The sequence below is a fragment of the Balaenoptera physalus genome (genome assembly GCF_965194825.1).
Source record: "Balaenoptera physalus genome assembly, chromosome: 11".
Lineage (NCBI taxonomy): Eukaryota > Metazoa > Chordata > Mammalia > Artiodactyla > Balaenopteridae > Balaenoptera > Balaenoptera physalus.
Genome location: NC_138896.1, coordinates 70,483,070 through 70,501,170, shown reverse-complemented (window position 1 = coordinate 70,501,170; position 18,101 = coordinate 70,483,070). Strand labels below are relative to the sequence as shown.

General features: G+C 46.3%; 1 protein-coding gene and 1 long non-coding RNA gene across 8 annotated transcripts; one reads left to right on the top strand and one right to left on the bottom strand.

The window, feature by feature from the left end:
- Nucleotides 1-1,067: 1,067 nt before the first annotated feature.
- LOC309637423 lies at nt 1,068-2,044 on the bottom strand. The gene is made up of 2 exons (XR_014250527.1): nt 1,957-2,044; nt 1,068-1,307 (listed from the first exon to the last, which is right to left on the bottom strand). It is a non-coding gene; the product is annotated as an uncharacterized lncRNA (long non-coding RNA).
- A 51-nt stretch (nt 2,045-2,095) lies between these two features.
- Nucleotides 2,096-14,729, top strand: ELP6 (elongator acetyltransferase complex subunit 6). Of its 7 annotated transcripts, none has more exons than XM_082412013.1 (7): nt 2,181-2,544; nt 4,167-4,245; nt 5,542-5,612; nt 8,255-8,373; nt 9,771-9,972; nt 11,539-11,685; nt 13,193-14,729. In XM_082412013.1, exons 1-7 carry the CDS (start codon nt 2,317-2,319, stop codon nt 13,319-13,321), a joined length of 975 nt encoding a protein of 324 aa, XP_082268139.1. In that variant the 5' UTR covers nt 2,181-2,316; the 3' UTR covers nt 13,322-14,729. The 7 variants fall into 7 exon arrangements, with proteins under 7 accessions (XP_082268144.1, XP_082268145.1, XP_082268139.1 ...); XM_082412014.1 differs by lacking the exon at nt 13,193-14,729 and adding an exon at nt 11,897-13,186; XM_082412015.1 differs by lacking the exon at nt 2,181-2,544 and adding an exon at nt 2,649-3,221.
- Nucleotides 14,730-18,101: the final 3,372 nt, after the last annotated feature.

Below are 18,101 nucleotides of genomic sequence, written 5' to 3'. Positions count from 1 at the left end.
AGGGGGGCTGCTTTGCTACCCCATCCTTCCCAGCTCCCTCAGCACCAGGACAGTCCAGCCTTGGGACTCAAGTCTGCTCAAGCTTTAGGGATGTGACACCAGCCCCCGTCACCGAGCTCTGATTGGAATAGAATAGGCATTTCTTTCTTTTTTTAAAAAAATAAGTTTTATTATCTGTTGACATATAGTTGATTTACAATTATGTCATGTTGTTGTAGGTCTATGGCAACGTGATTCAGTTGTATATATTCATGTATCTATTCTTTTTCGGATTCTCTTTTTATGTAGGTTATTACTGAGTGTTGAGTAGAGTTCCCTCTGGTGTACAGTAGGTCATTTTTGCTTATCTGTTTTATATGTATTAGTGTGTATATGTTAATCCCAACCTCCTTATTTAATCCTCTCACTGCTCTTTTTCCGTTTGGTAACCCTAAGTTTATTTTCTCCTTGTGTGATTCTGCTTCTGCTTTATAAATTAGTTCATTTGCATCAATTTTTCACTTCTACCTATAAGTGATATCATATATTTTTCTTTTTCTGACTGATTTTACTTTGTATGGTCATCTCTACGTTTATCTATGTTCCTACCAATGGCATTGTTTCATTCTTTTTATGGCTGAGCAACAGGATAAAATTCTATGGTTCGCTATGTTAACATGTCTTAGCATAGGGTGGTCTAACTAACGTGTGGCTATATTATTGGTATGAAGCGGCACTCATTTTCTGGGAAAGGGGATATTTCGGTTTTGTCTTAGACAATGTTCATGTTCTGTGGTCAACATGATGATGGAGTTGTGTAGTTTTGTCTTTATCCATCACAATGAGGCTGATGTTGATGTTTTGTGAAACTGTTCACACTCGACAGGAAAACATGGAGACCTAGCTTTGAGTGTCAGGGCAGCCCCTGGATGCCCCTGCCTGCTTTCCTCTTTCTCACATAGCAGTAATCGTGAAACATCCACTCTTAGCTGGAGGATCTAAGTGATTTTGACACATAGAGACAGGAGCCTCCATTTCCAGCCTAGATGCAGAGCTTCAGATAAGTGACTACATTCCACATCTATCTTTTTTTTAAAATAAATTTATTTATTTATATTTTATTTTTGGCTGTGTTGGGTCTTCGTTGCCATGCACGGGCTTCTCATTGCAGTGGTTTCTCTTGTTGCGGAGCACGGGCTCTAGGCGCGCGGGCTTCAGTAGTTGTGGCTCGCAGGCCCTAGAGCGCAGGCTCAGTAGTTGTGGCGCACGGGCTTAGTTGTTCCGAGGCATGTGGGACCTTCCTGGACCAGGGCTCGAACCCGTGTCCCCTGCATTGGAAGGCGGATTCTCAACCACTGCGCCACGAGGGAAGCCCCACATCTATCTTAATCTTCTCATTTCCATGGAAACCCTGGGCTACTTTGCAGTCAGGCCACATTTTGACTTTTTCTTCAAACAGCTGTGCTCTGATGTGAACCCATCAAAACACTGCTTCATTTAAATTTCCCCTGAACCCAGATCCTCATACAACTTTCTCCTGTGCTTGTTGATAAGCCTGTGGGCTCCACTTGTTTGCTATCTCCCTCACTGTAATCATCAAATAAAATTGACTTCTTTGAATTACACGTTTATCCCTGGGGATCTGAGATTGATTGGGCTAGAACTATACATGGTATACTAGATATAAATGGTATGGAAAAAAAATAAAAGCGGGGGAAAGGATAAGAAGTGCTGGGGAAGGGGCTGTTTGCGATTTAAATAGGATGCTTACGAAACACCTCGGTGATAAAGTGACATCTGAGCAAAGATATGAAAGAAGTGGGGGATTTTTATGAACGGTTGAGTATCTAGGAAAAGAGCAGTAGAGGGAGGGTAAACAGTTAGTGCAAAAGCCCCGAGTAGGAGCTTGCAGAGCGTGTTTCAACCACACTTGGTCAGTGACCCTACGTTGACAACCTCTTTAATTCCGAAACCTACCCCCACTCCATCGTTACTCCCTTATCCTGCTTTTTCATTTTTCCATAGAACTTTTCAATATATCATTCCGTGTTCATTATGTTTGTTTTCTGCTTTGCGCGAGGGAGGGCATCTTCGCCAGTCTGGGTCGCCGATGCAGCTCGAGCTTCTAGCAGTGTGGGGCACCCCGCAGGAGCTCGATAGGCCGTACTGTTCGGAGGCCCCGGGCCGGGGAGAGACAGCGGTCAAGGTAAGGAGGAAGAGACCGGTCTCCCGGGGCCTCGGTCGGGGGAAGCCCCTGCTGGAGACCCGCAGGTAAGGAACCGCACCTCCCAGCGCCCCGGTCCCCCGGCCGGATGCGCATCCCCGCGCGTGCGCCGGATGCGGCCCGGGTCAAGGCGCCCGTCCGATTGGCTGCGGCCGGCGCCTAGAAGCGGCGTTGCGCGTGCGCGCTCCTTCCGCGCGGTCTTGTGCCGTAGGTTTTGCTCTTCAGCCTCCGCTGTCTCCGTGGCACCCCCATCTTCCTGTCTAGGGTGCTCGTTCCCGTTGCTCGGAATGTTCCCGGAACTCAATAACCTTCTCAACACCACCCCTGACCAGGCGGAGCAGGTAAGAGATTGCACGGTCAGGAAGGGGGCGCGTCCTGGGAGCGTGGCGGAAGACCGTACGGGAAGCGCACGCGGACCCGTGAGAAATAACGCGACGTCCGGGGACCCCGGGGCGCCTGGGAGTTGTAGTGCAAAGAGGGCCCGCCCGGAGCTGGCCTGGACATTTGGGCTTGTGGGAGATGGGCATCTCGCGCCTTCTCATAGGTCGTGCGTGCCCTTGAAAGTCCATAGAAAGCATGTCCGACGTTTGGATTGGCTTAAGTTCACAGACGTGTACCGGGCGAGCCCTTTGCGTGTTCAGTGTGGTGGGAGTTCCGGCGCCCCAAAAGAGGCTGCCTGAGAGGAGAGGAGAGGAGAGTTCGACTCTCCACCCATCACGTGGGACCAGCTTCTTAACCATCCTGAGCCTCCCTCTGGCTCGGGAGCGCTCGGCAGGTCGCAGCGAATGCTGCTGCTCCTCTTCCTCCTCGTGTTCTCGAATAGTACTCTTTGAAGCTGCTCTCAGCCAACGTTGGATTGTAGGAGTCCATCTTTGGCACCACAGGCTCGCTACTCTTGTTTTCTTCTCCCTCCTCACACTCTAGGGCATTTCGAAAATTTCCACGCTTTCGCCCAAGGGTTACCTCTCCTAGGAATATACCTGACTTATTTCATAGCTGTTGTCTTTCTGATGAAATGGTAAGCTCTTCCAGAAAGACAGGACACCAAGTGTGTAAAACCTTTTTATGACTCCCTAATGCCTGGCAAATAGTATTCAGTGGATACTTGTGCATCTTAATTGCCCAGCAGTTCTTCTCTGCCCAAGCCTCCAGATGGCGCTGGTTACCTTGCCAGTTACTACTAGCACCTCCAAAGTCCAAGCCCAGGGCCACAGGGAAAGGAGGATAGAAGTGGGCGCCAGGAAATGACAAATGGCGCTAGTGTGATCAAATTCTGCTAGTGTGATCTTTCATATTTTATAAGTGAAAAAAATCACAACAGCACAGAGACGACCTTCCCTGTCACTGAGAAGGAACTAGGGGTGGCTGGAGCAGGGCAGCCAGGCCCTGCAGAGACCACTGTTAGAGGTCTTTCCAGGGCTCTCCATGATCAGAGCTCTGCCTGAAGCAGTTTCCAGGGCCTTTGGGAGGAGGACTTTGATACTGGAAGTCTCTGTCAACAACTACTTCTTCACTCTCCCCTACCTAGGGGACAGAATTGGAAGCAGGATTAGAAATAGGGAGGAAGCTGGATCAGATGACTTTTTAGAAGACCCCTTAAAATCTTGGCAGTCAGTGATTTTTGTTGGATTCCATGATAAAAGCTTCCTTTGTTCAGGATTTAATTCTCTCCAAGACTGGTGAGGAAGAGAAGGGATTCTATTCTTTATTGCCTTGGGAATTATGAGGTTGAGATATGCTTGCCCATAATGAGTGACTTAATACCAATCATCTTAATTATTGGTTTTTCCATAATTTTGACTTATTTTCTTCTTTTTGTGGTTAAATACACACACACACACACATATGCAGAGTCTCCAGGTGTAGAAATTTAGGGGTGGATACAACCGGCTAGATTTTGACACTCAGCTGACCTCTTTCCCGGGAGTCTAATTCATGTTTTTGTGTTCTTCTTAATTTTTAGGGGAAACTGACTCTACTCTGTGATGCCAAGACAGATGGCAGTTTCCTTGTGCACCACTTTCTCTCCTTCTATCTCAAAGGTATGGACTGTAGAAAAAGAAAACCCAAGGCAAAAAAAAAAAAAAAAAGCCTGATTCAGGAAGCAATAGGAATCGTATTAACTAGCCAGGGCTTTGGTGTTCGGGCAGCCAAATGGCTGTTTATCAGGTAGCTGATTACTGGACCATCTGGTTCCGTCTCCTACTCTGCCAGAGAGTGGCATGTGCTCCTTGTATCCAGTCCCGCCTTCCACTTCTCCACGTCCTGCATAGGCACTGCCTCCCGGAGGTCCTTGTGTGGCCTTCTCATTTAGTTGCTCCTTGGTCCTTGTCTATTTTGAAGTCTCTAGGCACTTTACCCATTAACACTTTGCCCTGGCAGTAGATGCTTCCTAAAGAACACAGGGAAGAAAACAGCATGGCCACTGCAATTCACCCACAGAAATTGATTAGAAGAAGAAAACAGCCAAATGAAAAAAAGACTTATTGATTTTCCTTGAGTCCCCACTGAGCCAGGCCAGGAAACAAGGTAGACCTTTGGCACTCTTAATTGTAATAATTTACAGCTTTGAAAGTTATTTTCCTTTCCGGATGATGTTATTGTCGGCTTATAAAGACCAAGAGAATCTACAGATAAATTATTAGAATTAATTATGTTCATAAGGTAGCTAGAGCTTCTTTGTGCTCTCCTTGTCTCTTCTTGGGTATAAGACTAGTTTAAAAAATCCATTGTAGGGCTTCCCTGGTGGCGCAGTGGTTGAGAATCTGCCTGCCAATGCAGGAGACACGGGTTCGAGCCCTGGTCTGGGAAGATCCCACATGCCGTGGAGCAACTAGGCCCGTGAGCCACAACTACTGAGCCTGCGCGTCTGGAGCCTGTGCTCTGCAACAAGAGAGGCCACGATAGTGAGAGGCCCGCGCACGGTGATGAAGAGTGGTCCCCGCTTGCCGCAACTAGAGAAAGCCCTCGCACAGAAACGAAGACCCAACACAGCCAAAAACAAAACAAACAAAAAAATCCATTGTATTTCTGTACACCAACAAGCAATTAGAAAAATATAATTTTTTTAAAAACCACAATTTATTTTCAGTGGAACAAATTAAGATTCCTAGTAATACCTCTCACAGAGGAAGTACATCTCAGAATCAATGAAATAAGGTATTATTATTAAATACGAGAAAAAGTACATCTTAGAATCAAATTGGGTATGTCAGGTTGCAAGGCCTTGGTTCTCTAGATCTGCCTCATTGCTTTTGTTTCCAGAGGCATGAAGTATACGAGACTGATTGTAAGTAGAGACTTTATTAAAAATCAGTTTATTTTATTTTATTTTCCAGCTAATTGTAAAGTCTGCTTTGTGGCACTCATCCAGTCCTTCAGTCACTACAATATCGTGGGACAGAAGCTGGTAAATATTTTAGAACTCCGTGATGAGATCCCTGAGTGAGTGTGTGTGCCAGGCATGTGTGAGTGTGCTGTCAGGCTGGGCTTCCCTGTTTGGGTTGTGGAGAATTTAGCAAGGGAGGGACTAAGGAAACCATGGAATCCTGAACCCCTTATCTGAAGGGCTAAGGCAGCATCTCTACATGTTTTGTTAATTTATAAAGTTTGTAGAACCAGATCTGGTGTGTGTTTTTAAAAAATATTTATTTATTTATTTGGTTGCACTGGGTCTAGTTTCGGCAGGCGGGCTCCTTAGTTGCAGCATGTGAACTCTTAGTTGCGGCATGCATGTGGGATCTAGTTCCCTGACCAGGGATCGAACCCGGTCCCCCTGCATTGGGAGTGCGGAGTTTTATCCAGTGCCCCACGAGGGAAGTCCCAGATCTGTTGTTAATTAATCAAACTCTTCTCTGTTGAGTCTGGACCAGTTCAGGTTTTCTCCTTCTCGGTGTGAGCTTTAATCTTGTTCCTAGTGAGTGAGAGATCACAGCTTGGTCTGCTGCCAAGTTGAGTGCCTCCCACTGTGTCTCCCTAAGTCTAGGGCTTAGGACACAAATGTGGGGAGAGGCAGGCGCTTTTGTCATGTGCCTCTTACCTCATCTTGGTTTGCCCCTCATCTCATTAGATGCAGCCAAGCAAGAATAAGATGGCCCAGAGGCTGGTGAACCTCCTGGCCTGGCTTGGCCCATTACTTGTGACCTGTGACCTGGTGAATTTACTGGGTTGTTATTGTAGTGTGTTTTTTTGTTTGTTTGTTTTTTTAAAGTCCTGCTAGGATCTTTTTTTAAATTTATGTTATTTATTTCTTGGCTGCGTTGGGTTTTTGTTGCTGTGCGCGGGCTTTCTCTAGTTGCGCGAGCAAGTGCTACTCTTCGTTGCAGTGCATGGGCTTCTCATTGCAGTGGCTTCTTTTTGTTGCGGAGTGTGGGCTCTAGGCGTGTGGGTTTCAGTAGTTGTGGCACGCAGGCTCAGTAGTTGTGGTGCACGGGCTTAGTTGCTCTGCGGCATGTGGGATCTTCCCGGACCAGGGCTCGAACCTGTGTCCCCTGCATTGGCAGGCAGATTCTTAACCACTGCGCCACCAGGGAAGTCCCTTGTAGTGTGTTTTTGCTTTTTGTTTTGATTAGGTCAGCCTCAGAGAGGGAGAGAACCAGGCCACCCATCAGCAGTGATCTTTGAAGTGCCAGTCATACTATTGGGCCACATCACTGCCTCTTCTCTGATGGGGAGAAAACAATGAGAGAGTGAGAGAAGGGTAAGCTCTTTCTCATCCTTTGCAGGGAAGGGAGAAGTTCCTGTGTTAGAGGTTAGATCGTGAGCTCAGGGAGCACTGTCATGTCACGAACGTGTGTTGCATTCCAGGTCTGTGAGGCGTGTCTGTGGCCCTAGCATCTGTTTTCATAGATGAGAAAGTTGTGTATTCTCATATCCAGTTTGGCTGCTTTTTCTGTTACCTTGGAATCATCAACACGGCAGGAAAGACATGCACAGCACTGGGTGTGCAAAGTACTAGAGCGTGAGCTTCCATCCTCTTGGTGTATTATTGTTCTTACATCAGGAGAATGGTAATGAGTGAGAGTAAAGGTGATGATCAGGAATCCTTCTCTCTGCCAGGGTGGCTACGTTGCTAATGGTGTTGCATATAGTGAACTCTGGTGTATGAATGAGTGATGAGGCCTGGTCTAGGGACATGAGGAGTCTAAGAAGTTCCATGTCACCTGTTTCTGCACAGACAGAACAGTGGGTTGCACATTTAGATGGTGTCACCATCTCTGGGTGTTTGTTGAAATGCACATTCTTGGGCCCTGCCCCCAAGGCTTCTGGTTCTGGAGATCTGGAGTGGGGCTCAGGGATCTGCATTTTAATCAGGTATCTCAAGAGATTCTTAATTGTGTGTTTCATGAAGACCTGTATTTAAGAAGTGCTGGTCTAGAGCAGGGGTTGACCAACCACAGCCTGCACCCCCTGTTTTTTGTAGATAAAGTTTTATTAGAACACAGCCAGCCCCATTTGCTCATGAATGGTCTATGGCTGCTCTTGCTCTACGGTAGCAGAGTTGAGTAGTTGCAGCAGAGAATGTCATCCTGCCACCGTCTTTACTGTTACTATTTACTTACTGTATTTTTTTTTGAATATTTGAATTTTATTTTATTTATTTTTTTATACAGCAGGTTCTTATTAGTTATCTATTTTATACATATTAGTGTATACATGTCAATCCCAATCTCCCAATTCATCCCACCACCACCCCCCCACGTACTGTTTTTAAAATTTTGTAACTACGTGCCCTTAAAAAAGAAACTTTATATTACTATTATAAATTAAAAACCAGTACTGGGTAATCATAAAAATAAATATATAAGCAAAAGAAAGTAAATTAAAAAAAAAATGTGACAGGTAAATGTAAATGCACATCTGAAAGCAGAACGGGAATTGTGTGTTGGGAACACCCAGGGGAGGCAAGACATGGGCTCCTCCGGAGGGTGGACAGACACACGTCTGCAGGGTTCAGAATGTGTCCGGAGCCCTCTCGTGAGCTGGAGTCTAGCCTCTCTGGTGGGTCCCCCGCAAGGCTCAGGAACTCATTCGCCTCTCCGTCGGGTGTAGGGTGTCAGCCTGACCACAGCGCGGGAACGCGGGCAGCTCGTGTTCCTCGAGGGTCTCAAGTCTGCGGTGGACGTCTTCTTTCGGCCTCAGGAGGAGCCACACCCCCTGCAGTTCCTCAGGTCAGTCAGCCCACGACCCAGCCCAGAGCACACCTGGCAGGTAGGCCCAGCCCAGGGTTGCTGTGTGATTCCTTCTCCTCAGTGTATGGGAGGGTAGAGCTGGCTTCAGGAGTCAGACACCTCCCTGGTATCGCAGCATTATCGGAAGGTCCTTGGCTCTGACCGTGGGCCAGAGGGTGTGTGGCTGTCCCTGAAGCGATAGAAAGCATCATTTGCTGGACATGTGGCAGAATAGTGTGCTTTGCTGGTTTTTCCAACCCTGGCTCAGAGCCCTAGCACACACCTCTGTTCTGTTCTTGGCTTGATATGGGGTCAGCAAACTACGGGCCATGGGGCCAGCTACCTGTTTTGGTAAATAAAGTTTTGTTGGAATAGCCACACTCGTTTGTTCGCGTATTGTCCCTGGCTGTCTGGCACTACAGCAGCAGAGGTGAGAGTTGAGACAGGGACCATATGACCCACAAGCCTAAAATATTTACTGTTGGCCCTTTAAGAAAAAGTTTGTTGCCTGCAGGTTGGTGTTCCTGCTTCTTGTCTTTCATGAGCATCAGTCACAGACGTAGCAGATGCCGCACCTGGTTGCTGTGCTTCCTCCACCCCAGGGAGTCTGTATGGGGCCTCTCCCCGCTCTGCGCTCCCTCAGACTCAGCCTTACGTAGTGGCCGGGCTCAGTGTGGAGTCAGAAGGCCACGTGTCCTGACCCTGTATGTGTGGCCTGGGGCACAGCCCTTCGCATCTCTGAACCTGGGTGTCTGTCTGAGTGCGTGGGCCTGGTTTACACCTGAGCCCAGGTTATAGGGCACTGTTGTCCCGGCTGTCAGTGGGGCTCAGCCCTGGAGTGTGGGGCAGTGGGGCCAGTGCCTGGGCCCCAGGCCCTGACCTATTGCTGGGAGACAACTGCTGTAGTCACTGGGGAGATGGAGGTAGCAGGGCCATGTGTGTCAGAAACAGGTCGGACCTGGTACGCACACGAGCACACCGGTAGCCCTTAGACTGCTGCCCTCACCCCCAGGACACCTGAACCGTTGCTTAGCTTTCATACCCAACTGTGACCTCCTGGGAAGGCCTCTCCTGCCCAGTCCCAATGAGTCTTTCAGATGCCTTAAGTTCTTGGATTGAGAGGCTGTATGAGCCTCGGGGGCTGTTTATTTCTGTGTCTGCCAGTTTTTAGCACAGTGCTTTGTACCTAGTAGGCCTCAGGGAATGTTTGAACTGAAGTAAATGTACTCACGTGTGCATGCGTGCCTTTTCTTTCCAGCCAGATCGTGAGCCCCTTGGTGCCAAGGACTGGAATCCAGTTCCTTCTCTCCCCCTAACCCTTTCCTGTGGTGCTGTGCAGTCTCATAAACACTTGTAGAGCACATGAGCTCTCTGGTAACTTTTTCCCTGTGTCCCAGGGAGGCCAACTCTGGGAACCTGCAGCCGCTGTATGAGTTTGTGCAGGAGGCCCTGAAGCCCATGGACAGTGGGGAGGCTGCCTGGAGGTGCCCGGTGCTGCTGGTGGACGACCTCAGTGTGCTGCTAAGCCTGGGCGTGGGGGCAGTGGCGGTGCTGGACTTCATCCACTACTGCAGAGCCACCGTGTGCCAGGAACGGAAGGTAATCATGGGCCTGCTCCCTGTGCTCCTGCCTGTGACCCGTATGGGCCGACAGGCCCAGGCCTCACTTGCTTGCAGTGATCTTTTCTGTTTAAGTGCTTGGGGCTTTGGCTTTACCCTGGCAGGCCCAGGAACCTTTCAGTCAATGCACCTTGCTCTCCACTACCTGCCATTGATGAAAAATAAGGCCCTGAAAACTAAAAGGGTGCTGGCACTGTCTTTAACGGGGCTGGTCATTTGCAGTACTGCTGCTGTCCCCGCTCTGCCACGCGGTGTCATATCGCTCTGAGTGTGTTTTGAAGGTTGGCTGAGATAATGGGTGTAAAACTGCTTTAAAAATTGTGAGGTGAAAAAAAAAAAAAAATTGTGAGGTGAAGGGACCTCCCTGGCGGTCCAGTGGTTAAAACTCTGTGCTTCCACTGCAGGGGCATGGGTTTGATCCCTGGTCGGGGAACTAAGATCTCGCATGCCGCAAGGTGCAGCCAAAAAAATAAAACAATATGAAAATTGTGAGGTGCAATACAGGGATAGGGTGTGTAACCTTCATTGTCAAGTGGTGAGGCAAAAATAGAAATTCTGCCATACTAGAGATTTTAACAAAATAGGAACAGCTGTGGTGCCCATCTCCCAGGAACCAGACTGCAAGAGTTAAGTGAGGGGAAGCTTGTAGCACGGCAGCTCAGCGTGTGGCCCAGAGGGCCAGGCGGGGTGCAGAGCAGTGGGGAGTGGGTAAATGGGTTGGCCAGGGGCGTGTGGATCCAGCAGTGCATGTTGCTCACCTGCGTGCAAGGTCCTGCCTGGAAGCTGGGGTCAGGGGACCTTCTGAGGCCATCCTGGCTACAGTCACAGGGCCAGGTACCAGGGTGATGGGGAGAGAAGGGAAGGAGGAGGAAATGTATGGGGCTTGGAGGACACAGTTCACTGGGGCTTGTGGAGGGAGTGAAGCAGTCAGAGTCAGCTTCTGCAGCTCAGCCTGCTCTGTGGCCCACTACCAGCCTCTTTTTGTAACAATACTTCTTTTAGTTGAAAAAGTAAAACTTGGGAATAGTTCAGTAAAGCAAAAAAGAAGATATAAACAGTATAAAGGCTATTTTAGCCAAAAGTAATTGTCTCTTTTCCTCTGTTGTATATCCTTCCAGAGTCTATGCAGTCATGAACATGTTTGTATGTGCACTTGTCTCCCTGCATTTTTCTTCACAATATTGGTAACCTACCATTCACACAGTTTGGTACTTCTTTCCTTTTACTAACACACAGTATGTTTTGCTGTCCATTGCCCCAAAACAGAACACACAGATCTGCTTTATTCTTTTTAACAATTGGACACTATTCCTTGCTTGTGGATGGATTGAGCTGAAGTACAGGTTGGATGTGCTGGTGAAACTATCCAGCAGATGATTGCAGTTATGGTCCTGGAGCCCAGGCACGGGTGCTTCCCACAAAGCGGATGCTACAGCTGGGAGGCTGATCTGTGAGAGGGGTGCAGGGCAGTGGAGGCTCTGAGAGTCCAGCACACCCTGGTCCTGGCATCCCTTGCCATCAGTCTCCATCATGGTCTCTGTTGCAGGGAAATGTAGTGGCCCTTGTGCACGACAGTGGAGATGCCGAGGACGAGGAGAATGACATCCTGCTGAATGGCCTTGGTCACCAGAGCCAGCTGATACTGCGGGCTGAAGGCCTGGCCACCGGCTTCTGCAAGGACGTTCATGGGCAGGTGCGCAGGGGCTGGGGCTCACTGGGAGCTGCTCGCCTCCCGAGTCTGGGCTGCCCGTGGGATAGTGTCCGGCTGTGGGGTGGTCTGGTTGGGGCGTGCCTTCAGGTGGAAGGGAAGCCTCGGAAGTTGTGTGAATGCAGGTCACAGTCCGCCCCAAGTGGTGCTTGGCCCCATGCACCAAGGCAGGTTTTCCATGGTGGTCCATTTGCAGCCAAAGGGGAGCTCCTGAAGAGAAGGTGGCTGTCTACAGGGGAAGGCAGTAAACAGCGGAATTCCTCTGCAGGACCACAGCAGGCTTTGTATATTCAGGCCAACACCGTTCCTTTTAAAATAGAGACTTGGGACTTCCCTGGTGGCGCAGTGGTTAAGAATCCGCCTGCCAATGCAGAGGACCTGGGTTCAAGCCCTGGTCCGGGAAGATCCCACATGCCGCGGAGCAACTAAGCCCGTGCGCCACAACTACTGAGCCTGCGCTCTAGAGCCGTGAGCCACAACTACTGAGCCCACGTGCCACAACTACTGAAGCCTGTGTGCCTAGAGCCCATGCTCCACAACAAGAGAAGCCACGGCAGTGAGAAGCCCATGCACCGCAACTAGAGTAGACCCTACTCGCTGCAACTAGAGAAAGCCTGCGTGCAACAAGGAAGACCCAATGCAGCCAAAAAAAAAATCTTTTTAATAAAAATATAATAAAATAGAGACTTGGGGAGGCCATTCCACTGGCTGGCGTTGCCGCCCCCACTGCTGCCTCTGCCTGGGATGTTTGGAGTACTTAGGTGGAAGCTGAGTCCTGCCCTGGGAGGTCAGGTTCTCCCCATGCCCAGGGGCTGCCGTGGTTCTCTGCCTTCTGAAACTTCTCTTTTGGGATCACCCCAAAGCCTTTACCACCTCTTCCAGGTTAACTTCATGTTGACCGCTTTTGACCCTTTAAGGGTGGGTGGGCGTTTTGGCCCAGCGTCGTTCAGTCAGGTGTGGAAAACGAAGCACAGGCCCAGAGATGCTGTGCTGGTGGTGCGCCCCAGGCATAGCCTGAGGAGAAGCTTCTGCCGGCAGCTTATGGCTCTGAAGCCAGTCAGCCCCCAAGAGCTTTCTAGTCACTAGAGACAAATGTCCAGTCTTCCTGAGCCTCGGAATTGAGTGTACACATTCTGTTGTGTTGATTTTCAAAATTTATCTAGCCAAAAAGTACAAAACCATGCACACAGAAAAGACCAAAGGGATATACACAAAAATACTTTTAATGGTTCTTCTCTGGATGGGTTTTTTCTACCTTTTACTTTTCTTTGTCTCTCATGTTTTCTGTAATGAGCAAATATTACTATTGTAATGGAGGGGAAACCTTTATTTTTAGGTGGCTGGTAGTAAGCTTTGTTTTGGAAGTCGGTCCCATTACTGCATGGTGCATGACCTCAATTGAAGGTCACCGATGAAGCAGGAAGGGTTCACGATGGAGCAGGTATTTGCGGGGGGGGGCCTTTCCTCTTTCACTCTTCTCTTTGTCACTTAGCTGAGGATCCTGTGGAGGAGACCATCACAGCCCACAGCCCAGCGAGATCGGAGCCTCACTTACCAGTACAAGATACAGGACAAGAATGTGTCCTTTTTTGCCAAAGGAATGTCTCCTGCTGTTCTGTGACCTGATTTAGGGCCAGCTGAAGCTACCTGGGACTATTTTTAGTTGTGAAAGATAAAGCAACTGAGCAGAAATGGATCTTTACACCTTTGTTGTGGACTGACAGTTCCGCTGTGACCCAGGGATGGTGGAATGGTGCTGTGATGGTTGCCTTTGTTCCCCTGGGCCCTGTTTAGGAAACACATGAGGAAGCTGCAACCCTGCCTCAGCTGAGATGCTGCATGTTGAACTGGGTGAAATGGGTCCTTTGGAGCTTTCCTCGTAAACACGCTTTAGCCCCAGCTGCCCATTTTTGGTTGTGATGCCTTTCAGAGCCAGAGTGGGTGTGGATGTACTAGCCAGGAGGCAGTCCTGGATGGCAGGTGTCCAAGGTGACAGCTAGGATATTCGTGGCCGGCACAAAGTGAGTTCCCACCTCATGGCTTCCTGTGGATTGTCTCATTTCATTTTCACCTTCATCCTGAAAAAGTATTTTCTTCTTCAGTCCAGTCAGGAAATAGGCTTCAAGAGGTTTGGAAGCACGCTCAAAGCTGTAGAGCCTGCTGCCAGTAACGGAGGCCTGACTGAAGTCCACGCTTGCTGCCTGACCCTCATGGAAACCAGAGGCAGGCTCCTGCCCAGTTCACAAGTTGGCTCTTCTTGTTTCTGTCATAGCTGAGCACCTTGCCCATATGCTAAGGAGACCAAGCCATCGTGGGCCCGGCACCCTGGCCTTGGCCACACGAGGCCCCATGTAGGGCACAGGTGTGCATGGCCTTGGTGAGGGGGGGAAGGAATGTTCTTGCTGCCAGGTAGGCTAGGACCTTGGGGAGGAGCCAGTGCCTCCCTCACCTGTGAAGACTGAAGGTGGTGAGCTCTTCCCCAGCATCCTGAAGATGCCACTTGCCACACTTAGCCCTTCAGTCAAGGTCACCTCTGAGTATTCTCTTAGAATGGGTACATTTTATTGTATGTACATTATACCACAAAGAATCTGATTTTAAAAATAAATAAAATGGAAAAATAACACTGCTTTACAGGGACTAAGGAAGTTTCATATCCATTGTTTAATTTTAACTTTTTTTTAAACACTTTTTAGTCTTTGCAAAAGGGAACAATTTATCACCCCGCTCCTCAAGTCATACTGACTATTGTGTTAGTTTTCCCATTGAAACAGTAGCTGCTTTTCTTCTCAAAATACTGCAGACTTGATAGAATATTTTAAAATTATGAGTGTAACTTATAAGAAAGTAGTCATGAAAGAATCCAATGATTCTTTTATTAATACATCAGTATTTATACAGCTTCATATGGGCTGCAGTTCTGAATGGGTAAGGCACCACAAAACATTTTTTACATGATATGCTGTTATATTTCTTCACTTGATTTATAAATGTTTTCATTAAATTTTTAATGTTTAATGGCTACTTGACATTTTTTGGTGTCATTATATTCTAATTTGCTTAGGTATTCTCTGGGCATGTCGGGTTCTGATTTTTGTAATTATAAATTGTGCTGTTATGAATTTTACATCTATACCTGTTTGGGGATGGGGGTAAGTATTTGTTTCCTTAGAACATTCATTCATTCAACAAATACTGAGCACCTTCTGAGGGTATGACAGTGACAAAATAGGTCTCTGCCCTTGAAGAGCTGATGTTCTAGTAGAGGAGACAGAGACAGTCAACAGAATTGAGAATTTAGAGACATAGAGTTAGACCATGATAAGTGCTCTAAATAAAGCAGGGAGGAGGCCTACAACGGGTGAGGAATGATGACATTTTAGAGCCTACTCCCTGAAGTGGAATTTCTGAATGAAAGCATGGACTGACCCTCACATGTCATCAAGTTGTTCTTCAGGATGATGGCGCCAGTTAACAGTGATCTATAGGTTTCCTCCACCAACATTGGGTTAATGACTAGGATATAATTTTCTCTGTTTTCCCATATGTATAGAGTCCATTCCTCACCCTTAATTATTTATCAATTAAAATCTGGTGTTGGGGCTTCCCTGGTGGCGCAGTGGTTGAGAATCTGCCTGCTAATGCAGGGGACATGGGTTTGAGCCCTGGTCTGGGAAGATACCACATGCCGCGGAGCAGCTGGGCCCGTGAGCCACAATTACTGAGCCTGCGCATCTGGAGCCTGTGCTCCGCAACAAGAGAGGCCGCGATAGTGAGAGGCCCATGCACCGCGATGAAGAGTGGCCCCCGCTTGCCACAACTAGAGAAAGCCCTCGCACAGAAATGAAGACCCAAAATCTGGTGTCAACCTTATTTTTTATTCTTTGTAATATTCTGTTTTATTTTAATTTTTTTTTTTTTGATTACTTTTTGGCTGTGTTGGGTCTTCGTTGTTGCACGCAGGCTTTCTCTAGTTGCGACGAGCAGGGGCTACTCTTCGCTGCGGTACGTGGGCTTCTCACTGCGGTGGCTTCTCTTTGTTACAGAGTGTGGGTTCTAGGCGTGCAGGCTTCAGTAGTTGCGATGCGTGGGCTCGTAGTTGTGGCTCTCGGGCTCTAGAGCACAGGCTCAGTAGTTGTGGTGCACGGGCTTAGTTGCTCCGCAGCATGTGGGATCTTCCCAGACCAGGGCTTGAACCTGTGTCCCCTGCACTGACAGGCGGATTCTTAACCACTGTGCCAGCAGGGAAGTTCTTCTTTGTAATATTTTGGAAAGTAAGATTTTATCATTGTCTTTGTTCGTGTATATTTTTCTACATTCTGGTTTTTAAAAACCTTCAGAAACATTTTTAAAATATTCGGATATATTCAGATATATTCATTAATTCAAGAAATATTTGTAGAACACCTATTTTATATAAGGGGTTAGTAAGATAAAGACATCTGCTGCACTCTAATGGGCATAGAAAATAGGAACTTAATGTGATGCAGTGGAGAAGGTGATGAGGGCCATAAAAACAATTCAAGTTGGAGGTCCAGTGGTTAAGACTCAGCGCTTCCACTGCAGGGGGCTCAGATTCGATCCCTGGTCAGGGAACTAAGATTCCACATGGTGTGGCAAAAAAAAAAAAAAATTTCGGGGAGGTGGTGGTGGTGAGATGAATTGGGAGATTGGGATTGACATATATACACCAATATGTATAAAATAGATAACTAATAAGAACCTGCTGTATAAAAAAATAAAATAAAATTCAAAAAATATTTCAAGTAATGGGGGGCTGATAGGTTGATGGTCATAGGAAGGAGGGAAAGAGTAATTATTTCCCCTCACTTTTTTTTTTTGAATCGAGGGAGCAGAGAGTTGGGGAAGAATTTATGGAGGCAGTACTATTTGAACAGGATCTTGGAATGTTCTATTTTGTCTCGGACGGTATCTTAGTTCTTCAGGATTCAGAAATGTATATTTCTTCCTCAGTGGAATGAAGGTGTTATTCTTTGTTGGTTTTTTTTCAACTTTAAAATAATTTTTAAAATATGCTTAAAATTTTGACTTGTTTAGAATTTGTTACAGTATTATAATTTGTTTCCATGCTGATAACTAAATAACCAACAGTATTTACTAAAAAGTAATGTTATTTTCTCTTTATGTAGTTCTGATTTACTTATGTGTAAAGTTCGTAAAATGAACCTTCTGAAGTTTGTCTTTAGTAGGTATTGAAAGGTTAGTGTATGTCTGTATCAAGAGTCTTCATTAAAAGGATATTGTGCCCACTTATTTATCCAGATGAAATTCACCACCTCTTATCAAGCTCTAAAGTATTCTTCAGGACTTTTCTCTCTCATTTTAAAAATTGTGTTATTTAAATAAATAATTCTATTTAAAAAATAATGACGAAATTAATGTAGTACCCTCTTATTAAATGCTTTTCGATATTGGAAAAGGAATTATCTGATTTTGTTGATCTTTCCTTGGTGCCTTTGATGGAGGAGTGCAGTTGATTTTTTAAAATTTATAACTTATACAGTTTTTATAAACTACTACTTCTAATAATTTTTTTGAGATTCTTGAAATTTTTAGATATTTTTTCTTTTTTTCCTTTTTGTGGGTATTGTTAACATCTGCAAATAATGATACCAACCTCACTTATTTTTCCCTTAAATAACTTGAATCAGCATTTCAAAATTTGTTAAATAAGAGTGGTGTGAAGGTATTTGTTGTCTAATTTTCTGTTTTTAAGGGAATAGAGAGCATTTTATATAGTAATTCTTAATTTAAAAAAATATATATTATCAGGTCAGTTTAAAAAATAACCTTGGAAAGGTAAAGAAGGAAGAAATGTTCCTCATCAATTTCCTGTCCCCCTTTTAAAAAGTTTAACCAGTAATCATTGTATTCTGTAGACTTTCTCAGCCTCACTGAGGTAAGGCACTGTTTTTCCTGTGAATGTGGTGAGCATGGTAACACTTCTGTCTCTGTTGTATAAGCCTTGAATTCCTCTTATGGTCTTATCTTACTGGTATTTGTTGTATTTTCTATAACCTGATGTTTGCTATAACCTTGATAAGATTTTAAAATATTTATTATTGAGATTTATTTCTTGTGATATTATACCTTCTATATTTGTGAATGAAGATGACCTATAATTTTTTGTTTACCTGTGTTAGCCTGCTCAGGTTTGAGCATTAGAGCAATATATGCCTCATAAGCCATGTTGAGGAACTTGCTGCCTTTTATATCCTTTGTAATTCTTAGTGCTTTTTATTCCAACTTAGGTCTTGCATTGGTCAAGGTCAGGTAACTTTTTGGAGATAATTTACAATTTTTTCTTTGTTATTAGTCTTTATCATTACTTTTCTTTGTTGTATCAGTTTTAGTGCTGTTTATTTCTGAAATAGTTATCC

Bases quoted from the DNA above. Each gene is read 5' to 3' on its own strand.
- ELP6 (XM_082412013.1), top strand. From the start codon at position 2,317: ATGCGGCCCGGGTCAAGGCGCCCGTCCGATTGGCTGCGGCCGGCGCCT. The intron at 4,246-5,541 runs GTATGGACTGTA...TTTATTTTCCAG, and splicing joins TCTCTCCTTCTATCTCAAAG to CTAATTGTAAAGTCTGCTTT. The intron at 11,686-13,192 runs GTGCGCAGGGGC...TTTGTCACTTAG, and splicing joins GCAAGGACGTTCATGGGCAG to CTGAGGATCCTGTGGAGGAG.